The sequence below is a fragment of the Clavelina lepadiformis genome, chromosome 2 (genome assembly GCF_947623445.1).
Source record: "Clavelina lepadiformis chromosome 2, kaClaLepa1.1, whole genome shotgun sequence".
Classification (NCBI taxonomy): Eukaryota; Metazoa; Chordata; class Ascidiacea; order Aplousobranchia; family Clavelinidae; genus Clavelina; species Clavelina lepadiformis.
Window position 1 is genome coordinate 23,701,396 of NC_135241.1, and position 17,857 is coordinate 23,719,252.

A 17,857-nucleotide genomic window follows, 5' to 3' on the forward strand; every position below is an offset into this window, starting at 1 on the left:
TAAAGGCCACAACCGTATTTACTTGATTGTAAGATGCATGTAATTGTACAGTACACCGACACATGAGGTACAGTGAGTCTTTGTAATACAACATTGCAATATTTCTATATTACAATATCACAAACAGCAGACAAAATTTCCGTTTGAGAAAAGGGCGTTAAGTTTGCAATAAGATAACATAACATACTTCATGCAAGATTCCACAAAAAATAAATGATTGCAAAATGGTTTATAATAAGCGAAGGCAGTTGCATTGCATAATCAGGCGATGTTATGAACGTTAATCATAACGCAGCGCGGTGGCAACAAACAGTTGTTGACAAATTTAAGAAAATTCAATCAATAACCTTTCCCTCACTTTCAAAGACAACAAAATATGAAGATCCAGATACGGTCGGTTGAAACACGTGAGCTTATTTGGAACTTTTTTCAAGAATAACATATTGTAAGTGCAGCATAATACTAATATATACATGAGTAAAATTTGTAGTACATTGTGCTAATTTCGTCACTTGCAAATATTTCAAGTCTTGAATACTTCGAACAACCGTTAAACAGTTATCGATAAATTTTCCAGACTCAGTAAATCGACCGCAAACACCAAAATTCGCATCAAGAAATTGGATGGCAGGCAATCAATGACTGGTGCAGCAACCAGTCTTTCAACTTTTCACAATTTCCAGATAATTTGTTTAATAACTTTTCAAATGCAACGGCAGATTCCTCCACGTCTCTCGATCCTTTGCGAGATGCTCAAGGCAAATTCTAAATTCAATTCATGTTCAACGTTTCATGTTATACAAAATGAATCTATGTTTCAATTGTGAAAATATTTTTCTAAAATATAATTTCAAGAAATTTACAACAGGAATAATACATGATTCTAGATTGAAGTCACGAGAAAATCTCAACGAATGCATGCAATATACAGTTATTTCAAATATGTGATAATTATAATTATTACAACAATATTGTTCCCTACCTTTGCAGTGGTTTCGGTTGGAAATTGAATATAATTACATTGTTAGTGTGCTTCTACAAAAAAAGACAATTGTGAATCATTAAGCCCCAGTTACTACGCCAACAATTTAAATTGAAAATTTTCCAATGGTTATATATGAACAATGAGCAAACACAAGAAATTCCTGAAATTATTTTGATAATTAAATTTAATTTTCAGAACCTGTAAATATGATCGAAAACGTCGGAATGAGACAATTTTACCTCTTCGCAGAAAGTCATGTTGTTTTTACATCCAGAAAAAACAAGAACCTCTCCAGGACAAGGTCCAGAGCAGACGGTGAGTAACTGTCGTGGGTGTTCCCCATCTCTAACTTTAAGCCAGGTTTTGGTTGTGGTATTATACAGCCAACCATCAGCTGAAAACAAATGAAATAATTGTGTGATATTCAAGTTGAGAATTTAGCCTGCTACTAGGTGTGGAATGTTGCAGTAAAATCAATCTCATCTAATTTCCAATGCCGTGCTCTTTTTTCCAACAAACATCTAAGTCCATCTAAACAGTCACGCATATGTCACAAAATTTAACACAAAGAAAACCTTAAATTAACAACAATTGAATCTAATACATAAGACATTGTTTGAGTTGTCCACTCCACCAAACAAGAATATCTCATCGGAAGAGATGGAAGTCAGTGTGTGCCGGGTTCTTCCAATTGGCTTCTCTATTGACATGCAACTTCTGAAACAAAAAAAATTGTTATATTAAATTATCTTTATTGCCACAAAACTGTACAAACATAAATAATTATCCTACTTATGGGCCCTTTGTCTCTTTTTCAATTACTGAATGTTTTAAAAGTGGAGCTGGTTTTTATTGTCAATCACACGTTTGAAGCCTAATCTTTCTACCTTACAGTAATGGTCAAAAATATTGATAAAATGCAACTTTATGTCAAGTACAATAGGCAAGATGCAATAATCTCACATAAAAGTCCAAGTGTATGTTTCCAGACTGAGTTCATAAAAATCGTCCAATCTCTCTCCCTAAAAGCAACAACAAGCAACTTAACACAAAATATCTCATTTCATCAACACTTTACTATTTATTTCCAGATTTACAAATATCACCAATAAAAAATCAACTCACTAGATGTCTACCGCCATGCAAATAAGCTTTCCTTCCATTCTTTGCAAGACAGTGAGCAGCCCGGCTAGATGGTCGGTCCCCCTATTTTATCGACAACAAAAATTTCTGAGTTTATTTGCAATAAGTCAGTTAAAGGTTTATAAACAAAATAGTCAAATGCAAAAAACCTCACGTCATTAGCAAGAGGAATCCACTGATTGGTCGCTGTTTCATAAGCAAAAAGGTGGTTGTTCCATCCTCCGTAGGAGGAACAGGTTAACTGTAACGAAACTTAAACATTCACCACCACTTTTAAAAAACACAACACTAACTATAACATCACTAACAATAGAGAATGGCCCAAATGGGAGCTACATCGTCAATTGAATTTGTTAAATTTAACTTGTGTTCTATCGCTTGGTCAAGCTTGTGGTTTATGTTCATGTTGTGAATAGTGCTGTATTCTTATGAATGCTCTTTATTGAATGTGTATTTGAGCGAGATATTATGATGATAAGCTGATCCTTGTGTTAGGTTCTATTGACCGAATGACAACCTGGTAATTAGTGCATTGCATTGTTTACAATATGTTTTATTGAAGTATATTGTAATTTTGAGAGAGAAATTATAGTTCAATAAAACTGAATTAAAGATGATTTAATAGCACACCCATGTTGGATTTTATATGATGTTATCGGATTTCACTTTGGTGAGATTTTTGCCTAAATTTTAGTAATGACTACTATGTCATTTGAGCAACTGTTAATTTTTTTGATATTCTGTCGCTTTCAAAATTATATCCAGTTACTCCAAAGTGAAACGCAGAACATTGACTTGTCTAACTTTGCTATATCTGGTATGAATAACGTTCAGTAAGCGAGTGCTATTTCTGTTTAAGTATTTTTTTATATAATGATTCCAGTTGTTGTTACATTTTCATGTTTTTTTGGACATTTTCATTTGAATTATTTCAATTTAAAGAATAATCCAGTAGTCTTGACACAATCTGCCACGTGATTCTATAGAAGAGGGTTAGCAGTTGTCATCTACAAATTTAGCAAAAGCTTTGGTTTCAACAGGCAATGTGATTCCGAGATTACAACCTGTTGCGTCTGCATGAGTTTTCAATCTTAGAATAACAAACATTGATTTATTGTGTAGTTCCTGGTACAGCCCGGGGTTTAATTTCGGGTGTTACAATGGAAATATTTGTAGCAGATAATGAAAATGATTTAGTGCAACATTAGCAAAGTGGGACAAACCGAATTATCAAATTCTCCATTCTGGAGTTGATCTTCTTCTGGTCTTGGACCAAACCCACCAAAAAATATCAGCCTGCAAATTTTATCAACTTTACTTGCTGTTTGAAACATTGTGATAGAAAATCTGATAATAAAGACCTGTTTTCGAAGCTGATACAAGCGCACTTCCTCCTTTTGCTAGGTGGAGCACCGCTTGGTTGGATTAGTTCCCACTCCAATGTGCTGAGATTTAATTTGTTAAGATCATTCACCTCAGTCAAACAAATTCCGCCAAACACAAAGTCGCTTATGTCTCGAACACTTCGAACTCCACCAAAAACAAAGAGATTACAACCAAGCAGGGCAGCGCAACTTCCAGTGCGAAATTTGGGGAAATACCCATCAACAGTGTGTTTTAACCAACTCTTTCTTAAAATATTATATTTCCAGATTACTGCTGGATTGTGGTGGTTTTCAGCGCATGTGTTCTGAACAACATCATGTGACATAAATTAGACAAAGCTATATTGTTACCTCAACACCAATACACCAGTCTTATACGTTAATAAATCTATGATGAAAATTTCGTAGTTAATAAGCACGATAATTTCAGTGTTTCTTCTTGATAACATTTAAACATATAGCATACTAATACCACCAATACTTACAGAGACGTGATCTCCCCAGATATACATTACGTCATTCCACACGGTGGCGATATGAGCATTGCGACAATCTGGTTCATATTCTACACAAATAAGCAGTGATTCATATTCCATATTCCACAATGCGGAAGAGATCAGTTCAATAATGCATCACAACTTCATGAAACCATTCTTATAATTCGTTTCACACAAAAGTACCTACACACTGCAATGCATGAGAAGCCTGTCAAAGGAGAAACAAATTGCAAAACAAAAATTTCATTACACGGACAAATTAAGATCAATTCAAACGGCAGGACAATAAATATTTGCAAAAATCCACTCCCAATGAAACTACTGGACCTAAAACATGTTGGTACTGACATATATATATCTGCTTATATTTTAATGAATCTATGAAGTTTAGTAACTAGGCCATAAATCTTAAACCAAATTTTTACGGTTGTGTTGAGAAGAACATTATAGTTCTTCCATTGACGTTGTTGTTGGAACGTTTACGTTGGAGCTTAAACACACAAAATAAGATGTTTGCATAAGAAGTAGGGTTGTATATACTTCTAGTAGGCTCATGCATACTCTAATCACAGCACCTCAATAAAGTTAACAATGAAACCTACATTTTAGAAATGAGCAAACAGTAAGTAATGTGATGTTCCACTTGAAGCATCAAATTATGCCCTGAATACACCTTTGACATAACGTAAATATAATAATGGTTCTGTAAAAAACTCGCAATAATAATAATCCTAAAGTAACGTAAATTTCATAAGCTGGTGTAATAAGAAATGTTTGAAAACTTCATAAATATGAAATACAGTTGGCGGATTAGGTCGTATTTTCTTCAAATAAACAAAAAGACTTCGGCGGCTTCAAGAAACTTGTTACACTCGATAAAAACTCGACTGGTTTTTCACTGTGCACCCAATGTCCACATTCCGGAACATATGAAATAACACAATTTGGAAATAGATACTTTATGTAAGGATAATCATCCATCCTGCAATAAAATATTTCGAATTGAATTCGGTAAATGCTATGAGAAAAGTTAGCAATATGGGATTTAAGTACTGATGTATGCATGGTCTCACACACTAAATGTATGCTAATGCTGCTCTTTCACCCTTAATGTTTACAAATACTATTCCTATCATTACACACAATATGACGGGACTGGAGCCCGAGAATTTGGATTGCTCAGAAATAAATGACTCCAGATTTCAAAGAAAAACTTCTTCAGCAAATAAAATTATTAAAACTCAAACAAAAAGTGACGAAAATTTAAACCTTAAGAATTGCGACGATCCTCCACCAAGGAAGAGTGTATCGCCTGAATATGGTCTCATGTCATCAGCGAGTCTAATATGACGAGGTTTTTCGATGTGCTCATATATAGCGTCCAGGTTAACGCGCCAACCATACAAACCTGGTTCTTTTTCTTCAACGTTTGTTAAGATAAACTGACGAAGCGATGATTCCTGTTTCAACATAAATCTCATTTATAAATTTTACTTCTTGTGTGTATCCTAGTGGCCTATCCGCCGATATACAGATAAATTTTCTAGCGATAAATATTCCCTACACATTTTGTTCTTGATAAAAACAGAAAGAAATTTCCACAATCAAAAACAATTTTACCGGAATAAATTCTTGCAGCTGTTTATCTGCATTTCTCCGTGCGTTTGAGAGAGATCCACTGCAGTCAAACACAATAGCTCTCATTGCTTTTAAATAATGTAACGTTGTAGCACCTATAAAAGTTGGAAAAAATTATCCATACTCTGCTTTATAAATACAGCCTCCAGTATAACCATGCAGTTATGTACATATCTAACATGCTTAGTTCACATTGAGCTATACAGCTACACATCAAGGCTGAAATACAAAACAATAGTTACCTCCACCTTTCACATTTGACAGACGAGGCGATGAGTCAACCACTACCAGTTTGTCGATGCGACTCGGCTAAGAAATGAATAATTGATGTGAGAATTAGTCATAATGGCAGGTGTTGATTGTAGTGTATGTCACACTGCATGGCACAATTAAACAGCTTCAGGCACATAAATTTAGGGAAAAATAGTGGTCTAAAATGGACACTAGAATAATTATGTGATATTTCTATTAAAAGCATTTAATGCAGTATTTCAGAGCAAGATTATCTTCTCTTGTTGAACAACAGCGCAACAAAAGTCATAAAAACTGTAAACCTGAGTCAAAGCAGTGAACATGGCGGTCCGGGCCCCCATGCTATGGCCGACGAACACACACTTTTCAATATTTAGTAAGTCGAGCAATTTCGTAGCATCGTTGCTCATGTCCAAAAGTGTCATCTGATCAAAATGGGGGCTCTTTCCATGATTCCTCGCATCGTACGTTATCACCTAAACGACGAAGTGTTTCTTTGTTATCATTCATACTAAACTGCGCAGTCCACAAACAAATGAAAAAAGTTGAAGATAAATGAGCATGCTACCCTACATCATATCCCAAATGTCATGTCCTCGGTTGTATCATAAACACATTAACAGCCAATAACAATTCCGGACACTACAGGCACCAAATATGCTAGAGATGAGTAATAACAGGCCTGAAACTTGATTAACTTGTTAGAGGCTCAACAGAAAGTTAAAAACACTTCTTCAATTTTGGAATTTAAAAGGTTGCTAACTAACAGCAGATTCTCATTTAACTCTGTGGTAATCAACATGTCAAGTGCTGATATATTCCCAATGCATAAAATGATGAAGCAACAGCAAGACAGTGTATAGAATTGTGTGATTTCTAATATATGGTAAAATGGTGTTAATGTAAGTGCGTAAAGCACATAGTGAGAAAATTCTTAAACATATATTCTCTTACAGATCGTCCAGTGCTCTGAGCAAGTTTCTTAGAAACAGAATTAAAATTGTTCTTATTTCCCAGCACTCCATGCGCCATTAAAATAGGTGGATCATTTGAGGAATTTTCCAACACGCTATATGATAATCCAGAAAAGAATTTTCTGAAACATATGTTTTCAGATTAAATAAAATGCTAATTTTATGGGACAACATCAACATGTAAAATGTGAAGTGAGGAACTATGGAATATTGTGCAAACATTGTAATCATTGATGCAATTTTCGGCATCAGTTGAATGATGTAAAGTAGTGTAATAAGTAGTGTATTTGCCAACACACGATGCATTCTTTGTGTCCTTTTTAAGTTTTGTAAGGAGCAATTATTAAATTTACGTTCAATAGCAACGATGTGTTATTTCAGTCACTGCAAGGATTAAAACAAGCTAAGATATTTCAAAATTCCTTACTTAAGCGGTAGGCCTACTAGGCCTATATACAGTCATTTTTCATGCGAAGTTTAAATTAGCCTAATGCTACCCAAATTAATATAATAAACTAGTCCTTAAGCCCTGCTAGGTTTGCATCATGTCATGTAATTAATATGAAGCATTGTGAAACTTTACGATACCTTGGAGCTTGTTGTAAATTGCGGCAGGCGCAAAATCTGTTTGGGATTGCATTAAGCCTTTGTAATAAACTGTTGGAAATCTTCATGTTTTACTTTTAGCCAATCGCCTGAAAGATCAACGTTTACAGAACACTTAAAAGTATAAGAAATGAACAACACGCACAATTCGCACATTTAAAACAAAACAAGGGTCTAGTGCAGAAGTACACAATCAAATGACGTCACAATTTGAGTAGTTGGGGTCTAGTATAGCCTACAAATGCATCCTGTGGTTGTGCACTTCTGTACTAGACCCTGCATTTGTATACTAGTCACCAGCTGCTCAAATTGTGACGTCATTTGGTTGTGCGTTTCTGCATTAGACCCCAAAACAAAACACAGCAATATAGCCAATACAATATTTCCCAATTCCCAATCGCTACAGACGCAGCTGAAGTAGGTCCACATTTGCTGATGCCAAACAAAATGTTTATAAACATAAGCGCCACACCGCCCACTAGCGTCAATATATTCCAAAATAAAATCTGCCAAAAAAGTTTAGGTTACTTGGTTTAAGACACTTCAATAAACAAACATCAGAACAGTCTCACCGCACAAGAGGTAGTTGGTAAAAAAATAGAAAACTGTCGATAACTCTAAATTTTTTGTATAATTTCGAGAGTTTGGCTATTAGTATTGAGTAAAGTTGAAGAAGCTGCAAAAAACTTTAACTGGGGATTTTTATTTCGGAGTCTACATTATTCAGACGTATAGATTAAGTCTGGTACCTATTGTTTTATTTAATTTTACTATATATTTTTTACAGACAAGCAAACAGACCGTCTACCATACCGTCTACCGTGTACCATACAAACAAAATCTAAATCCTTTAAATATTGAATGAAGGTTATCGGTGACATATCGTTTGATATATTTATGGTGGTCTTGTTTACCTAGCATAACATTACAAATCACCTGACTTAACTCGACATAATGTTGGCAAAGACAAACAATTTGAAATTCACATTAAGCTTTATTTTATTTCATAAATTATAACGTGAAATTTGAGTGCAATGAAGTCACAAATATGCACGTTGTGCATATTTCACATAATTTAGCCTTGTGCCTTTAGCCTTTATTTAGCCTTGTGTACCGCAAGAAAACAGCTTACAGTTCTACTATTTTTTCAGAAGAGATTAGAATGGTTTCACAATTGTAAGATGTTGCCTGAAGCTGAGAAGGTGAAACTATTCAGTGGCAGAAGTGGCAGAAAACACAAAGAGCGTTAGAAACACATTGACTTCATTTATGAAAGTGCGAACACATCGGTGATGACACATGTCCACTTGAGTAGAGCAAGCAACAGAGAAAGAAAGGCTTTTGGTTCGCTTAACTCACAACATTGAGTTTTATCCAAACAATAAATTCAAGCGGCGCGCAGCGTGAATATAAATATAGAGAGCTTTTATATCCAGTAACGTATCAGGCAGTGCTGGTGTAGTTTATTACTTTGCTTATTAATAGTTAACTGGTCATCTATATAAAAACATCTGTAAAGTGTGTCTGTATCTGACAAATTTTTTACTCTAAGGCTGTAGATATGGACGTAGAAAACACTCAATTTGTGGTAAGTATCTTGCAAGTTAATAAATATGAAAGAGGCCCACGCCAAAAAGGTTTTAAGTAAGTGACACATGGACATGATAAAGAAATTAAGCTTTTGGGATGCGCTGATATATGAGAGTAATTGCTTGTCTCCATAAAGCAACGGTGTTAACTGCTTAGTGCTCTCAACTTAGGTCAAGTTATACGACTGTTAGAAGCAACAGTGGAAGTTGAATTATTTCGTACGGGTATAAAGTGCCGATTAATGATTATAGATATTTGTACGAATGATTAGTACGAGTGTGCAGAAATAATATAAATTTCTCATGTTGTATTTGTCTTTTTAATTTACCGGTATTTTTCATGTGTAACCAGCCAACCGTATCTTTCATGTTTAACTTACCGGAATTAGAAGCCTTCTTTAAATATTTGAACAACTCAATTTATTTATCCACGCGTCACATTCCCAAACTAGGCAAACATGGAACTGCCTGAATAAGAAATTCTTTAAGTGAAATTTTATGGAAATGAAATTCGGCCTTTTCAAATTAAAATATATTCGGCGCCGCGAATATAACGGCAATTATAAAACTTTTTGCCTCCTGATGTAAAGCTTAATAAAACTTACCATCTACAGCGTAGTGTGGGGTGAAATATATTATATACTGTACTTTTATCTTTTCACACCGACTTACCGGCAAACTTAACGTTTAAAACAATCAATATTTGCGCAGTTTCCCATGCAAGGAGCAGCAACTTTGCGGGAACTAAACCTCATGCGCGAGGAAGGAATACTGACTGACGTCACAATAGTGGCAGAAGATAGACGCTTCGAGTGCCATCGAGCGGTGCTTGCGGCCAGCTGTTCCTACTTCAAGGTCGGCAGGATCATTTGTTGACAATAAATGTAGTTTTTAAAGTATGGTTCTTTATACATATATGCATGGCTGTTTAAGTACGTATGTGCTGTGACTAAAACTGACCTTGAGAATATAATTAATATCTTGTACGACAAGAAAGTATTGAAGAAAAATAAACAAAACTGTTTTAAGTTTCAAACACCTTACACTTGTACTTACTAACTTAGCGCATTATATTAATGTTGCGCTAAAATTAGCTCACGTTTTGAAGATTTCTATTTGCTTTTTAGGCGATGTTCTCATACGGTTTAAGAGAAAGCAGAGAAACCATCATCACTCTCCACGGTATCAAGCCCATTGTACTTGATCTCGTATTGCAATACGCTTATACAGGTGAGGGTTGTCTTAAGAAAGCTGAAATATGAAAACGTAAACTACCATCAAATTACTCGTGCAGGGATGTGCGTTCTTGCCAAATCCAGCGTCTGTGATCTTTTCACTGCGGCCGATCTCTTCGGGCTGTTGCCTTTGAGGGAGGCGGCAGTGCGGTTTTTACACAAATGCATCGATCATTCCACGTGTCTTCAGGTGAGAATCGAACATGTTAGCTTACACCGAGCATAAGCATCATTTTCGTTTAAAAATGCTGCTGTGTTTAACCTGAAGTTAAAATGCTATTCGTGGTTGCAGATTTACAGGCTGGCGGACCAGCACTGCTGCAAAGAGTTAATGAACGCCGCTCTTACATTTGCTCGAAAACATTTCTCAGAGATCATCATGCAGGTCGTACTTAGAGCAAAATGGCAAATAACGAAAGCTTTAAATACTCTGTTAAATTTTTGAATTAACCGAAACAGAAGACATTTACTGCTTTAAAATTTACAAAGACAGAAATGAATGAATAACGGAAAAAGATCCAAATTTATCGGATAAAACTAACATATCTAAATTTAAACCGAAATTTGGTGAGCAGGATGGATTTCTTGAGCTTGGTGTTAGGACTTTGACCAAGTACCTCGACGATGACGACTTGAACGTCATCAGGGAGGATCTTGTTTATGACGCAGCCATGAGATGGATACGTCATGATGACGTAACAAGAAGTCAATTCGTAGAGCAGGTGTTAGGTAAACAAATGTTTCCCTGCCATATTGAAGTAGCCTAGTGATCAATTTGACTAATTAACCGACTTAATAAGGAAGTTTAGGTTAAAATTGTGGCTAGTGTTTCAATACTGCTATGGCGTTTATAAAGTGCTATTTCTGCCAGAGTCTGTCCGCTTGCCTTTTGTAAAACCAGAATATCTAAAGCTACAAGCGACGGTCGATCCGCTCATCTATCATAACAAGGCTTGCGTGAGACAGGTATAAACGTAATGACGTAATCTAACAGTGTGAGACTAATGATGAAAAGTCAATTGACGTCTTGCATAAAGCAATACGATTTTTGCTCGCAAAGGTGCTCGAGGCTAGAACGTATCAGATTTCGGGAGAATTTCGTGACGATTTTTTCGGAAAGCAGAGGAAGCCAAGAAAATGCACCAGTAAAGAAGTGAGAAATGTGTAGAAGTGATCATCTTAATTTTGTGGTCCAAGAGTGTAAAATGGTCATTTTCGTTAAAAATATCATCTTTTTTGCCGATACAATTCTGGTCACGGCATCATAAATTAATAGCATGGCTAAAACATAGGCCTGCAGATATTATGACGAAAATTAAAACATTTAATAAGTCAAAGTAACAGAATATTCACGGTATCAACGTCATGACGCCATCAGGTTGTCATGGTGTTTGGCGGTGAAATGCGAATCGGATCGCTGCACGAACACAACCATGACATCAGCTATTTCGACCCGTTAATGCAAAAGTGGGAAACGATGTCAAGTTTACCGGAAAGCTTACAAGTGAAGGCATTCAGCGCTATATCTATGGGCTACGAAATCTACTTAACAGGTGAATTTACTTAGCAGAGTCGTTCTTTTGTTTTTTCCCCAATGAAACTCCCAATCTGGTTGCTGCTAGGTGAATGTAGGCTATAGGCTACAACAACTATGACATCATTTATTTTTCATCGCTATGATCTTACACATTAACCCAGGCGGAACGGTGAGAAATCGTGCTGTTAGTGACGTCATGACGTACTATACCTACCTGAATAAGTGGTGCCCGCAAAGTAACATGCTCACTGCACGCTACCACCACACATGCTGCTGCGAAAGTGGCATGATATATGCCGTGGGTAGGTGAAAATAAATCTAGTGTTTTTAGCAAGATTGTCAAAGAACTTTCTAATAACCATGAATGATTTCATTCCAAGGCGGGACCGATGGGAGTAGGTGCATTGATGAAGTGGAAAGGTACGACCCAGTAAAGAACATCTGGGAACCGGTTCCCCCTCTCGTGCACGCAGTGAAATGTCCTGCTCTGACCGCGTACCAGGGGAAAATCTACGTTTTCGGAGGCTTCTCTGATCAATACGTGATTTGTCAGGCTATACAGGTCGGGTTTATACACAGAATTACTTTTTTCAAGAAATTTCGGTCGGTACTCGGTACTTTTCACGAGATTATTTCAAAATTTTAAAAAGTGTGTTTTCAAAAATATAATAATATAATTTTATCATCTGTTGATCTTTTTTAATCTAGAGATGTCAAGTAAAATTCGATTAACGTCACATATGTTTTGACCTGGAATAACCTTTACCGAGGGCATAATAGCGGCAAACATTGCATTTGTAGCAGCATCTTTTACACAATTAGTACCGGTACCGAACTACTTTTTAAAAATATTACCGAATACCGTAACCGTCGGTACAATTTTTGCCTAGTACCGGTACATTCAAAGTACCGACTTCCCACCTCTGGGGTTATGGCATTGAAACATAGGCTATAGTCTGCAGTCTAAAGAGGATTTCTGAACTAAACATTTGATTTCCTTCGAGATGCCGATACTTGTTGGAATCCTGAAGTTGTAATTTTTTCTTTGCACAAGCACATATAAGTCCGTTGTTACAAATTGGGACTAGTATCTTACAGGTCTACGAAATTGAAAGTGGTTTTTGGACTGCTCTCTCCTCTCCGCACATCGACTACACTTGCGCTCATGCGGCCTTGCTCTCATCCAAAATATACTTACTTGGCGGAAGCTCAAAAGTGGTCAAAGTCTACGATCCCGAGACAGATGAAATTAAGCGCGGTCCCGATTTGTTGCAAGTAAGGATTAAGACATCAACAACCGTACTCTCCAGAGAAAATTTAAAGACAATTTTCCGGATTTCCTAGAAACGGGATAATTGTGGCGTGACTTCAGTCGGGAGCAAACTCTACGTCACAGGCGGTGTAGGTAAATCTTCGGGATCATCGATGGAGTCGGCCGAATCTTTTTGTCCGCTCAGAAATAAATGGGAACTGATGCCACCCATGAGGCAGCGGCTGTACAGGTAATTTACGTATTTGACGAGTTCAGTTGATCCGTTTGTTAATTATTAAAACGACGATTCAAGTTGTCACTTCTATTCAGACACGGCTGTGTATCGATACGAATACCAATCTACCAGCGAGATCAACCTAAAAGTACTAACAGAAAACAATTCTAAGATGTCGATGGTTCTATCTACTAAGAGCAGGAAGCTTGTCCACGGGCGTAGCCAATTATTATTCTGTCAGGACCGAGAGTTACGCACCGGCTAAACTCACATGTTGTTAATCACCATCAAATCATTTTCTTGGCCACAGCATTCAGTTGCATTTTTTATTTATTTAACTGAACTTTACTAAAAGCCATCTTAAGGTTCAGGACTTCATAGTAATTTACATACGACGGCAGTTGTGATTGAAAGATTTTAATGAAGTGTTCATCAAATGCAGTGAATGAAATAAAACGTAAATCTGGATCAATGTTTCCCACTAGGCCAATTGCATATGAAAGTGCAACAATAGAAGAAAACAATAATAAATTGATAAACATCTCAAGTTAAAAGTGACAAAGTACATGTGTGTTACGTTATTTTCCTTTGATAGCGTATGTTGCATAGCTACAGTATATGTTGCTTACGTTGTGCAACCAACTTTATCGATATAATTAATACACTTTAATCAATGTGGATCACCTTTTAAGAGGGAGGTAATCTTTCTTTCAGTTTTTCCAAAATGTTGTCGTAATACTTAAAACTTATCAAGCAAGCTTTTGCTACGGAGATATTGTCATTGGCGAATGCATCCGAAATTTTGTCGGTAAGCGTCCCGACATAAGCGGAAACTTCATTACGAATTGCGCGCAGTGCATCCACAGATTCAGCATCAGCAACCTTTCAAAACATGCGCTTAATCATCATCAAACGTACCGGTGTCATCTACAACTTGACATTTCATTTTCAGGTGACCAGAAGTAACTTAACATTCATAAAAAGTATTCTCAGTTTCAAACGTTTTGGACAACTTGAAGTAATCTAATAGGCGCCTTCTGTATTGATCTGATGAGCTTTAATAGTTGTCTTTCTATTGCATTTGATACTGTGGCACGTGGGAAGGTGTTAATTTATACAAAACATATCTCAGCAATGACAAAGATAAATTTACCCTTTCGTTCAGGTCCATAATCTCCATTAAAAATTCCGGGTCATCTGCACTTACGTTTTCACCCATGAAAATACCTGATGAGCAAAATTGGTTGAAACTTATATGGGTTTACAGCATAGCAAAGATCATAACTGGGATTATAACTTTTTGCATCTTGTGAAATACCAATGCCAGTAAGAAGGCCTGAATGGTAAGACATCATGGCATAATAATCTCACAATACTCGATCCTGATGTATACAGGAAGTAAAACCAGTCTAGATCCCACTTATACAACAACTAACCAGTAATACCTTCTAACTCAAGCATGTAAATGCCTCGATTTAGTGACTTCAACAGAGTAAAATAAGCCTTATTGAGCAGTGACGAATTGTTTTCTGATATTTCTCGCTCCAGGGCAGACTTTACCGAAAATTTGTCAGGGTGGAGCAGGCGCTGCAGAAAGCAATACACAATGATAAAAATCTCTTAATGAACACTTTGTTCCTTGTAAGGAATGTTGACAGTTAATTCATAATTATTACACGACCCATTCCAATCTATAAATGTACAATTAATGCTAATACAGTCCATTTCACATATTTTATGTATCATACAGATTGAACCTGAAAATTTATAAACTTTTTTTGTAGCTCAGACAAAGAAACTTTAAAATCTCTTTTAGTGTCAAGTAACGTGAAATAATTCTCAGAATCATTCACTGGAAGAACTGATCCACACGAAAGACAGAAAAATTTAGATAATCCATCCACCAATTTCCTAAAAAAACACAATGCATTATGTGTATCATACTCTAAACAAGGTTTTACTGACACTAGAAACGCATTCGACTTCGTTTTCAGCTAGATTTTTAACAAGCAATCACCCGCAATTCCAGCAGTTCCCTCCTAATCTCGCAGCCTTTGCATCATCAAAATTGGTTAACGGTGCATCGGAAAAGTTACGATAAGAAACGTGCATTGGCAGATTGCATGTACAGACATTTTGCTGAGCTGAAGCCCTTTCATAAACAACAGAGATCCTTCTGCATGTGTGGGACAAGGCTCTTGCTGCCAGACAACCTTTACATTATGTTGTTCCATCATTAACCTATGGAAACTTCTACTTGTATAATAACAGAAACACAAAACTATGAAAGTACTATGAAGATAAGTAGAGGAATCATAAGTTACGTAACTGCAACACATTATCAATAACTGTACAATAGTTTTAACTTGTTTAAAGCATACTGACCTATTGCTGGTTGGACGGCATTGACAAGGCTTCTAATATTATTCATATTACAGAATGTTTAACCTATATGTGTTATATTTTAACTTACTAGGTAGATTCAAAATACAGTTAATAAAATAACACAATGAAGCAAAATAAAATGTCTTCTAACTTCAAGTATGATACAATAAACAGAACGTGCCGTATGACAAATCCTACATGAAAGCGAAAACAAATTTTTTAAATATATTATGTTCTAGTTTCATCTACCAACAAAAATTGAAGTTACAGCAGTACTTAAATCTTGTCCAGCTTTATCGATCTTTTTTGTACGCTGCTGCTGATAATTAAGGTATCTACGATAATCTTCAACATCTGCTTCAAACTTTTCTTCTTCATCAACACTTTCTGCAGGAGACTTGCCTCGGAATTTTTGTATCATTGACGCTATCATGAACATTGTAAATACCAAACTTATCTTCAAGATATTTTTCACGTCAGTTCTTTCATAAGTTGTCGGTGGAGGATGGTTTTCTACTCCAAGCGGAGAAATGGTAAATGAGTATGGCATTCCCGATCTACTCCCATCATCTTGTTCTTCTTTCACTAAAGTCTCCATGATGGCACGATATGCATTTTGAATCTTTATAAATTTCTCTTTGGCCTCGGCATTGTCAGGATTTCTGTCAGGATGATATGTTTTAGCCAGTTTGATGTAAGCATTTTTAATCGTTGACTCATCAGCGCTTCTACTGATGCCAAGTACGTCGTATGGGTCAAATGCATACCGACCACTGAATCTGTAACTACCAAAGATAATCCTTCGACATAAAAATTGTTTCCCGAATGACAGCATCACCAAAACCTCCAAACTATCATTTGAACATATTGAAAATTTCACCCGCTTGAGGTTTTTGCTATAGCCTAGACTATAAGCTATGAACCTAGAGTGTATAAAATTGTATAGATTACATTTCCTAAGCTAACTTAGGCTACTTTTCACACATGTGTTTCACTATTATAGCACACCTTATAGCATAATATAATAAAAAAGAACTACACTCAAAAACAACCCATGAACAAGAGCACACTCGATATTTTGTGGCTGAAACAGTACTGCACACCTATACAAATCGACACTAAATTTTACTCTGATTTCTATTGTAAAAGGTTGCACCTTGTCTACCACAAACACCGGTCAGGTTTGGGCCACGAGTCGAAGTGCAAATGGATTGCTTCCTCGCACACTGACAATTTTCTTCTGCACAGCCGAGATATCAGCAAAAACTACCATACTCTACATTCCAGGCAAGGAAGGCTCAAAACGTTCAAATGGTAACTATAATGCCCCAGAATACCAACCCAACACACTTGTGTGGTTAAGTTCAACAGGAGTAAAATACGCTTGGGAAAAATGTCTGAGTGTCTTAATGTGGATCCAACCTACAGACCTAAGGCCTACAAACACTTTAACAGTTGGGTTCAGCAGCAATGATAACCCTTATTCGTTTTTATGAAGTGGGTTTTTCTATTCTTGCTCGTTTTAAGCCCATAGGTTTAGCTGCATTTTACCTCTGGTTGTTTGCTGACACGGTGGTTAACTTTATCACGCTAGGCCCCTTGTAAGGATGGTTCGCATTTTATTTTTGGGTCTAGTGCAGAAGTGCACAACCGCGTAATGCATTTATATACAGTACTAGAGTCTAGTATACTAATGGTCTAGTAACTAGACCATTGCTACGCAAATTGTGACGTCATTTGGTTGTGCACTTATGCACTGACAAGACACTTATTTTTCGTTCCTCCACACCACAGACAATGACAAAAAATAAGTTAAATGGTAAAAACAAAGGAAAAACCCATAAAAAAAAACTTGGCAAACCAAGCAAGAATAACTTCGATATGGTAGGCTGGATTCGATTTTCGGTGTGGTAAATTACGTTTGTCATTTTCCCATTACTAACAAGCGACAACAGAAAATTACTTGCAGCGTTTTCGGTCTGAAATCACCCGCTTCGTCAAGGATTAGCCCATAGGAAAGGGAAAAAAGAACGCACGGATTACCCATTCGTATGGGCTAAAAAGAATATTTCCATCTCTTAAAATAATTGTTGGAAGGTTAATCGTGTTGGAATGAGTAATCCAACCGAGCGATAGGTCGAATA

General features: G+C 36.4%; 4 protein-coding genes across 7 annotated transcripts; 1 reads left to right on the top strand and 3 right to left on the bottom strand.

The window, feature by feature from the left end:
* Positions 1-38: 38 nt before the first annotated feature.
* On the bottom strand, positions 39-4,134 carry LOC143445804 (kelch domain-containing protein 2-like). 2 transcript variants are annotated; one of them, XM_076945128.1, is made up of 10 exons: positions 3,999-4,134; positions 3,490-3,818; positions 3,352-3,424; positions 2,283-2,369; positions 2,111-2,191; positions 1,949-2,007; positions 1,590-1,699; positions 1,225-1,379; positions 983-1,035; positions 39-765 (listed from the first exon to the last, which is right to left on the bottom strand). In XM_076945128.1, exons 1-10 carry the CDS (start codon positions 4,107-4,109, stop codon positions 693-695), a joined length of 1,131 nt encoding a protein of 376 aa, XP_076801243.1. In that variant the 5' UTR covers positions 4,110-4,134; the 3' UTR covers positions 39-692. The 2 variants fall into 2 exon arrangements, with proteins under 2 accessions (XP_076801243.1, XP_076801242.1); XM_076945127.1 differs by having other exon boundaries at positions 81-765; positions 1,590-1,702.
* Positions 4,135-4,811: 677 nt separating this feature from the next.
* On the bottom strand, positions 4,812-7,858 carry LOC143445806 (sn-1-specific diacylglycerol lipase ABHD11-like). Of its 2 annotated transcripts, XM_076945132.1 has the most exons (8): positions 7,778-7,858; positions 7,463-7,569; positions 6,855-6,996; positions 6,203-6,376; positions 5,891-5,957; positions 5,631-5,743; positions 5,280-5,470; positions 4,812-4,992 (listed from the first exon to the last, which is right to left on the bottom strand). In XM_076945132.1, exons 2-8 carry the CDS (start codon positions 7,546-7,548, stop codon positions 4,821-4,823), a joined length of 945 nt encoding a protein of 314 aa, XP_076801247.1. In that variant the 5' UTR covers positions 7,549-7,569; positions 7,778-7,858; the 3' UTR covers positions 4,812-4,820. The 2 variants fall into 2 exon arrangements, with proteins under 2 accessions (XP_076801247.1, XP_076801246.1); XM_076945131.1 differs by lacking the exon at positions 7,778-7,858 and having other exon boundaries at positions 7,463-7,651.
* Positions 7,859-8,902: 1,044 nt separating this feature from the next.
* On the top strand, positions 8,903-13,683 carry LOC143446694 (kelch-like protein 29). Its single transcript, XM_076946450.1, has 14 exons — positions 8,903-9,068; positions 9,781-9,924; positions 10,197-10,299; positions 10,364-10,494; positions 10,597-10,689; positions 10,880-11,033; positions 11,176-11,270; positions 11,365-11,457; positions 11,683-11,857; positions 12,003-12,143; positions 12,222-12,403; positions 12,940-13,116; positions 13,186-13,343; positions 13,424-13,683. The coding sequence occupies exons 1-14, from the start codon at positions 9,042-9,044 to the stop codon at positions 13,497-13,499; spliced, it is 1,749 nt and encodes a 582-aa protein (XP_076802565.1). The 5' UTR covers positions 8,903-9,041; the 3' UTR covers positions 13,500-13,683.
* Positions 13,684-13,729: 46 nt separating this feature from the next.
* LOC143446695 (iron-sulfur cluster co-chaperone protein HscB-like) lies at positions 13,730-15,954 on the bottom strand. Of its 2 annotated transcripts, none has more exons than XM_076946451.1 (6): positions 15,714-15,954; positions 15,346-15,541; positions 15,086-15,239; positions 14,774-14,915; positions 14,482-14,555; positions 13,730-14,210 (listed from the first exon to the last, which is right to left on the bottom strand). In XM_076946451.1, exons 1-6 carry the CDS (start codon positions 15,757-15,759, stop codon positions 14,016-14,018), a joined length of 807 nt encoding a protein of 268 aa, XP_076802566.1. In that variant the 5' UTR covers positions 15,760-15,954; the 3' UTR covers positions 13,730-14,015. The 2 variants fall into 2 exon arrangements, with proteins under 2 accessions (XP_076802566.1, XP_076802567.1); XM_076946452.1 differs by having other exon boundaries at positions 15,346-15,569.
* Positions 15,955-17,857: the final 1,903 nt, after the last annotated feature.